This window comes from Dicentrarchus labrax, unplaced genomic scaffold (genome assembly GCF_905237075.1).
Source record: "Dicentrarchus labrax unplaced genomic scaffold, dlabrax2021, whole genome shotgun sequence".
NCBI classification, from domain to species: domain Eukaryota; kingdom Metazoa; phylum Chordata; class Actinopteri; family Moronidae; genus Dicentrarchus; species Dicentrarchus labrax.
The window spans coordinates 10,436,905-10,445,432 of NW_026136723.1; the positions used below are offsets into that span (position 1 = coordinate 10,436,905).

The 8,528-nt window shown below is 40.2% G+C and overlaps 1 protein-coding gene across 1 annotated transcript; it reads left to right on the top strand.

Annotated features, from left to right (window-relative positions):
• The first annotated feature begins 1,782 nt into the window (after nt 1-1,782).
• Nucleotides 1,783-4,801, top strand: rpl14 (ribosomal protein L14). Its single transcript, XM_051390304.1, has 6 exons — nt 1,783-1,935; nt 2,442-2,543; nt 2,629-2,723; nt 3,325-3,424; nt 3,583-3,636; nt 4,708-4,801. The coding sequence occupies exons 1-6, from the start codon at nt 1,933-1,935 to the stop codon at nt 4,765-4,767; spliced, it is 414 nt and encodes a 137-aa protein (XP_051246264.1). The 5' UTR covers nt 1,783-1,932; the 3' UTR covers nt 4,768-4,801.
• The last annotated feature ends 3,727 nt before the right edge of the window (nt 4,802-8,528 follow it).

The window sequence follows — 8,528 nt, forward strand, 5'->3', positions numbered from 1 at the left end:
TTTATCTTTTCCTATTTAACTCATGTGAATTGTCTTTGAGTATCTTGAAAAGCGCTCTATAAATTAAATGTATTATTATTATTATTATTATTATTATTATAGTTGTACTGTACAGTAGAAATGCCAAAACTCAGTAACATTGAGGACCTGCCTGCCAACATGCCGGCAACGCTGAGGCGGAAGTGGGAGGGCCGAAGCTGCGGCCGCGACAATATTCTGACCAATCAGAGCAGACTTGGCTTTTCGGGAGGGGGGCCTTAAAGAGACAGGAGCTAAAACTGAGCGTTTCAGACAAAGGCTGAAAAGTACGGAGACCCCTGGTGACATTGGAAAAAAAAAAAAATAACGCGTGGCCACGAGATAGTTAAAGGGGAACTTAGCAACTCTAGCCAGTTCTTCGCTGGTTTTCACTTTTGTCGTTGCATGTTTTCTCAACGAGCTCCCCCTACAGCTCTGGGACGTATATTTCAAAACTGTCTACCGAGGTGGGTAATACATTCATCGTCGCTTGTTCTTATACCCGGCGTGGCTAACCGGTATTGAGGGGGGCGTGTGCGTTTATGTGGAATTGCCGTAAAGCAGTTTGTGTTTCTCACTCGTTCTCGCTTCTCACGATACTTCCTATTTCCAACTTAACGGGACAGTAGTCCCAAAGTTGCAAGGTTGGTTTTCCGCCTGGGGACGCTAGGCGGAGCGGGGAAAGTCACCATTTTCACTGGAACAGGCCATTTAACCATCCAAATGATTTCTAAACGGGTTTATTAAGTTGAAATAGTGGCCAAGTTCCCCTTTAACGCATTGGCACGAGATAATTATTGCAGTCATTTCCATGCAGAGACTGTTGATTGTTAACATGGACAAGTTTGAATTAATTTCATTTTATTTTAATATAGGAATGAATTACAGTGACATACTTCAGTCACTTGCGGTTAGGCATGGAGTAATTCTTAGCAAGAGACACTTAATTCGGCTGCTCAAAATGCATGGACTTTAAACACAAGGAATATGCTGATGTCCATGTCTCTGCATGGAAATGACTGCAATAACTATCTCATTGCCACGAGATAATAACGCGTGGCCACGAGATAGCAATGTGTGGCCACGCATTATTTTTTATCCAACGTCACCACGGGGGCTCCGTAGAAAAGAGGTGCTCAGCTATAGGCAGTATGAGAAAAATAATGTGTTTTTTGAACATTAAAACATCTAAACTTATTGTAGGAGATATATAAAATACAATTATGAACCTGAAAAGGGGCATAATATGACTCCAAGATCATAAAGACCATAAAGAATAAATATGAGCATGACACTAAGCATTATGTGCAGATTTTGGTGCAGCACTGTCTTTTGCAGAGGCAAATGTAGCTCCAAGCAAGTCAGCCAATGCACATGAGCTCTTTGGTCTCTTCAAGAGCTGATTCCATGTGTCTCCCTCTCATCTGCATATTTCTTTCCCAGATCTTGTCCATGTCCTCTGTGTCTCATCCAGGATTTCTTCTGTGCCCATGACAAGCTTGGCATGAAGTAGGGCAATGAGGTAGGCATGCTCTCCTCTGACATTACCTTACTCCTTCATGGGCTTGAGCACTTTCTCGATGTCCCAGCGACCCTGTCAGCTACTTCTACTTTCTTCTACTTCTTCTTCTGGTCTCCGACTGAAGAAAGATGACAGCACTGCCAGCTAGCGGTCGGAAGTTTAAACACAAAATAAAAAGAGTCGTGTAAACTATTCATTGTATAATAGTTGTAGTGTATCGCTTTTACTTACGCAACATACTAGACAGTAAACTAGTGCTTCAATTAAGAAGCTCAATTTATAAGTCACTATAAAGCTAAGAAAGACTCATTGCGCATGTGCGGCGGTACAGCGGAACCCGTATGTGCGGCAAACGGAAGCCGTAACGTCCTTTCTGCTCCCGGACTGCCATCATGGTGAGTTCGCCATGAGAGATTTAGCATTTCTCAAGTCGAATTTCTTTTAATATATCCCATCATTCTGGCACAACGAGAGCCCCGTGTGTTGCTAACACACTCATACGCACATTTGTGATGTGTTTGATCCGGACACATCGGTTTATTTTAAGATTTAACACTATGTCTGTAAGATGTCGGCTACTGCCCGCAGTACAACGTGGTCTGTCGGGCTGCGAGGGCCGAGAACTGCTCGGTTTAGTAAACCAATGTCACACGTATTGGCCCCCGTAATGTACTTATATCCTGCTCTTACGTCTTGTTCTCGTTGAAATACACTTTTTAACCACTTTTCAACGCAGTCCCGTTTTGTGGACAGCACACACGTCGTTAGCAGAGACATTAGCTGGTGAGCTAGTCGGGCCGTCAGCTGTTAACTGTTGTAGCAGTGTAATGCTATCAGCCGGGTAGGTCTTCATCTCAGTTCCTGTCATTGCTGATGTACAAATCTCTGGTGACTTTCTCAGGTGTTCAAACGCTTCGTCGAGATCGGCCGTGTTGCCTACGTCTCTTTCGGACCCCATGCTGGCAAACTGGTGGCCATCGTAGATGTCATCGACCAAAATAGGGTGAGCACTGTGGAGGACGATGAGTCGATCAGTGATAGCTGTATTTATTTTGACTTGTTGATATTGATTGTTTTGTGTTTTCCAGGCTCTTGTTGATGGGCCCTGCACAGGCGTGAAGAGGCAGTCCATGCCCTTCAAGTGCATGCAGCTCACAGACTACGTCATCAAAGTACCTCACAGGTGAGTGGGAGCACTGGGCAGACCCTTACCCCCAAACATCTTGTGTTAGAGTTGAGATTGTCACTTTATTGAAGTGAGTATGCCTTTTTTAGGATGTGTGTATTCCATCTTGTTGCAAATGTGGTTGCGTACTTGCCTCGCTCCACCAGGCTTCATAATGACGTGTTTCTTTTAGATCCTGGTCATTAAGAGGGTGTCTGTGTGGTCTTAAAGTCTAAAATCCAATAATTAGAACTTTAGGCCTTAATGTCCTCAGTATGATTAAGACAGGCCTTTACATTGGTTGAATGATTAAGTTAATGTAACATGTATAATGTTGCATTTTGTGTTGCTGCTTCTTGATGCGTTTTTTGGAAAACAGTGTATTGATCCTGCTGTAGCGGTTACAAAACAAAACCAATGTATCCTTAGCACTTTGTTTGCCAGTCCGTGCTGTACTGCAAATTCGTACTTACGTTCATCTAATGTGACTAGCTTGGCTCTTGCTGACCAGTGAGCGCATCGCTTAACTCATGGCCAACTTTGAACAGGGCCTTGTTGTTGTAACGAAACATTAATCGTGCCTCAAGTGTCGGTGCTGACTGTATGTAACCGTTCACAGTGCCCGCCAGAAGTTTGTGAGGAGAGCCTGGGAGAAGGCTGGAGTCAGCGACAAGTGGTCTCAAAGCAGCTGGGCCAAGAAGATCGAGGCAAGACAGAAGGTAAAGGCTGAGTTTGTGTTTCTGATCACTATCAACATATTGGATGTTAAGCTGTGCCAAGCGGTGTGAAATGCACTCCTTTGATTCATGTGAGAGTAAAGTGAAGTAAATCACTCCGGTTGTATCCCTGACCCCTATCTTCTTGGTTGTCTTTGCAGAGGGCCAAAATGTCTGACTTTGACCGCTACAAGGTGATGAAGGCCAAGAGGATGGTAAGTGCAACAGACCCAAGTCGCCTCATTTAAGCGGGTTTCATTACTGTTAGACCAGTGGGCCAGCAAAATACCATAAGCTTAATTCTGGCTGTTACAAATAACAGGTGTCACCATAAATTTAATCTTGAATATATGTAAATGTCAGTTGTATATTCCTTTTACCTTGTTTAACATATTTAAATAGTTAACAGCGTGTTTACTCCTCTTTCCTATTGATATTAAGGTTATAACTATTTTAATTGTTGAATATGCATTAGTATGATTTTTTTGACCTAACATTGTCTTGAACATGATTTAGTCAGATCTTAAAGTTGTGTGGATTAATAGCTAATGTTAATTTTCAGTCTTTGGGAAAGAATTATATTGATTCTGTAACAACTACAAAATGGAACCAGTACTGGTTTCACTTCATATCCTTTGTACTTGCCAGTATGGATGTAAAATGGGTCTTAAATTGTATTCATAATGGTCTTAAATTGAACCTGTTAGTACCTGCTGAAACCCTGTAGATAATTGCCTATCTTTATAAGCTTAATTGACAACATTTTGCTATATCTCTGTTCCCTGGACTGTTTGATCTTTACTTAACCACGCTGCTCCCAATCTGTTTGTGCGTATATTAAAATGCAGAGCACTGTACTAAAACACATCACGTTAACACAGTTGAATGTACTGAATTAGAAGTCCACTGTAGATGGGTGAGCATGGTTGATGTAGTGATATACATATACCCTGACTGCTGTGTGACACAGCCTGGTTACTGGTGTTAAATGTGATCAGAGCCTTTTCATTGATAGCTGACTGAACAGCTGCAGCTGATAAAATGAATGGTCAGTTTGATGTAGTTGTGTCAGTGAGCAAACATTAAGTTAGTAGTTGTCAGTGCTCACTCTTTGGTCAACAATTGCGAAGTGATAATTCATTTTCTGAGCTGCAGCTTGATTTACCATTTCACAACTCTTGAGTTTAAAGGGGTCTATTAAGTGTTTCCTAAGAGTAAAGTGTGGTGATCTTACAGCATTCATTGAGTATTGTTAATTAATGCACTTATTCTCTTGGTTTCTGCAGAGGAACAAGATCATCAAGCACGAGGTGAAGAAGCTCCAGAAGGAGGCAGCAAAGAAGTGAAAAGTTTTCACAAAATAAATCTCGTTCAATTGTTCATCTGTGTCTTCTCCTCTTTTATCATCACCTCTGGTGTCAGTTACATTGTACTTATCTTATTATGCAAATAAAAAGGGGAAATGAATCTTGACTGTGGCTTGGCCTGCACCTACTGTATACTGTATGTAGTCTGAAGTTGGTCATGTTTCATCCAGGGCGCCAAGCACTTCAACCTGATCTGTAACAGTTCTGTTTGAAAGTAGTGTTAGTAAATGTTTGGGACAGTTTTTGTTTTTGTTTTTTTACCCCAGTGTGAGTATTGATGTTTTTACGTTGAGGGAATTAGAGTTTCATGTAGGAAAGGTTATCGTCCACCACTGGCTTAGATCATGCTCAGCTAAATAATAGTTCTCCCTTCAGTACACCTAGAAACGTACATAATCTAACTCTTGTTGAATAGAACATCTTAAAAATGACTAACTTTAAATACATAGTGCAGTGCAGTGAGGAACCGAATCGCAGTTGGGAGCTGTTCTTTTTATTTTTTCTTCTTCCTTTTCTGTTTGTGGACATTTTTGCACTAAAAGCTGTTTGTAAGTTTATTGTAACCTGCTTAGTTTTTTTTTTGTGCCACAGTTTTTTTTTAGGTGTTGCATGAATAACAAGTGAAGATAGCTATATTTACACAATCATATTTTATACAAATGGTAAATCCAAAACAGTGATCTCGCTGTCAAAGCAGGGGGATGTGGCCACATTGTCGAGTGTCTTACAATGAATGTAGACCAGATATTAAAATCTAGTCCACACATGCCAAATAAAATGATAATCTATATTTCAGAATAACTCAAACAGATATCCCGCCAATAGAATATATATTGGTGGGATATCTGAGTTTGATTCTGATCCAAATCTTACCCTATCATTCCTCCCAGGGATTATTTCCCGGGTATAATGAGTTACTCCCAGGCTGGCTTCTTAAAAATAAATAAATATAAAAATGAGCCAGTCTTTTTAATGGCTCTTTGAAAGGAACGGCTCTACAAGATCTGGCTCCATTCAAAGAGCCGTTAATCCCATCTCTATTGGCTTCTCATTCAGCAGAAACTTACAGTGCTGAGCTACCCATCCTCCGTTTGTTGTTTCTCTTACTGCTGTAAAAGCTTTAGGTAAAGCCTCAACACTGTCTGAAACCCACTTTGGTAGTGTGAAATACATTCAAGGATAAGGTTCTGTGAACATGAAGCAAAACTTGTTATTCTATGTTTAATTTTACAGGCTTACAGTATAATATTTTATGCTCATGTATGTTCATCCTTATGTATTCATACTGGCTGTCTTATACTAGTTAGGAGAGTTGTTGCCATGAGCTCAGCACATCCCAAAGACCAAGACTGTCTCAGGGAGAGTTGGGAAAGAAAATCACTCTATTATATAACAGAGTGGTTCTTGTCAGTTGTATCCTGGGAAAACTTGGTTTGCTTGTATCCTGTGTTGATGCAAATAAATCTTGCACGTGGAGTGAAACTGTCAATCCTCTTTGCTTTCTGTGAGTCTGTCACCATTCTGTGTACCTTCAGTTGGAGTTTGTGGTCTCACTCTAGTCAAATAGACATCGATTGAGGTGCACTGAGACAAGAAAAACAACACTTTCAAATCTGTGAAAACTTTATTCTACTAGTCAAAATGCTAAAAGGGGGAGATTTTACTCTTTCCCCCCACATTTAGACCACATTGGACCAGGTTCAGATCAAAAACCACCATACCTAGACTTGACCCCAGAGAAGCCAGAGACTCTTTAAAGCAGTTTCAGATTTGTGAAACCTTTGTTCTATTTGTAACAATTCAAAAAATCTGAAACCTATGTTTTAAAGAGTCTCTGGCCTCTTTGGGGTAATCATGGACATGTCTAGGTAAAGTGGTTTTTGATATGGACTCTAAATGTGGGGGGGAAATAGTAAGAGGTTCCCTTTTAGCATTTTGAAAGTGGGGTTTAGCCAATAAGGCTTTACTTAAAGCTTTCACAACAGTAAGAGGAGCAAAAAACAGGATTAGTTGTTCAGCACTGTAAGTTAAATCTCTCTTAAGATTTCCATACTTACATCAACTTTAATACTGACATGTATTGTGTTTCCTACTTTTCTCCTGATAATCCATTCTATGACTCAGTTGATCAGGATTTAGGACTGTTGTACAGCCCACTAAACTGCCATTGATGAGTGTGTGAAATTCATATAGAAAGCTAAATATCGGACAAAATAAGATGTTTGTTTTGTGCTAAGAATCCTTTTCTCCACTAGATGGCAGTGCCAGCTAATAGTGGACCTTGACCTCTTTGTCTTTATTTTGACTTACTTAAAATAAGCATAAAACCAAGGTAATACCCTTTCAGAGGCATGAAGTTTAATTCTGCAATGCTAAATCCTCTATAGATTACACACAAGGGTGAACTGTTTGCAGCCGATGGTAGGCAATTAATAATTATCACATTGAACTTGCATCACTCAACCACAGCACAGTGCAGCCTGCCACCAATGGCCTTGACTGGAAACAGATAAAACATGTTTTCATAGAGCACAGGCCGCCTGCAGCCCACTCCTGTCTGAGGTGGATCAGTATGGAGATCCTGTCACCAGCCAAACAGGTTCTACTTCAAATCTCAGTGAAGAGCTTGTAAATATTACATAACTCACTTGAACATTGGCCAGCCGGTTCAGTGCAGAGAACAGGGACACACAGTTGATGCCAACACACCTCCCCTCACACCAGCACACAGCAGGCCCCGGATTCCTCCCTGGCAGGATGGATGAGTGAGAGGTGAGGGAGGCCTGGGGGGGCCAATTGACTTAATGGTCTGATTTTATATAGTAGTATAAAAGCTGATAATGAGCCTTTGTTCTTCTGTACCCGGGGTCATATAATAAATCAGTATGTCTTTGCCGCCCACAGTTCATCTGAATGGATTGAATTATAAAGTAAAAGTATATTTTCTGTTATTATCATGCTTTTCTCTGAGCGTAGTTCTGACGTCAAGATGAATGGTACCGATGCGCAGTGATGATAAAGGTGTCATTCACAAGTAAAGACACCGGAAAACAGTTCCCCGGTACCTTCAAAATAAAGAGTCCCCTCTTTTATATACACAACACGTGAGGCTGATCTATATGTTTATGTTGGTAAAAACCCTATATATTTAGGCCGTTGCCTGTATTCACTGTATAGACTGATATTAAAACATGTAAGTGATTTGTTATTCACAGTTTTGTAGTTATGTCTTCCTCTTAGCTGTTCTTAAAGACATCTGTGCATCTGTGTCACTTGTTCATTTATATCCTGCTATATACCAAATATAACTTTTGAGAGTTTTCATATTTAAATCCATCTCTTTTCTCTTCCTCTAATGCATTAAATATGTTTGATGACTCATTGATTGATGGAGCAAATACGTAAATGTATCCAATCAAATGTGAACTCTTGCAACGATGTGAATTCTGGTCAACTCCCCCAAAGTTGTAATATTTGAGAATGGTCACATGCAAGAGGTATGATAAATAACTGAGAAAAAACGTTGAAATACAAAGCAAAGGGTTAAATTATTATTATATTATTCATATTTTAATAAAACTTTAAAAAAACAATAAGATCAGTTTTTATTTTATTTTTAAATTACTGAAATAGATCTGTTTCATAGTTGAACCATTCTACTGGAGCTAATAGAGCGCCGTGCTTTTATTCTGAAAGCGTCACTTCCTGTATCAGCCCGCTACCTGTGTGTGTTTGACGCA

Coding starts and splice junctions, on each gene's coding strand:
- rpl14 (XM_051390304.1), top strand. Junction 3,425..3,582: donor AGATCGAGGCAAGACAGAAG/GTAAAGGCTGAG, acceptor TTGTCTTTGCAG/AGGGCCAAAATGTCTGACTT. Junction 3,637..4,707: donor TGATGAAGGCCAAGAGGATG/GTAAGTGCAACA, acceptor TGGTTTCTGCAG/AGGAACAAGATCATCAAGCA.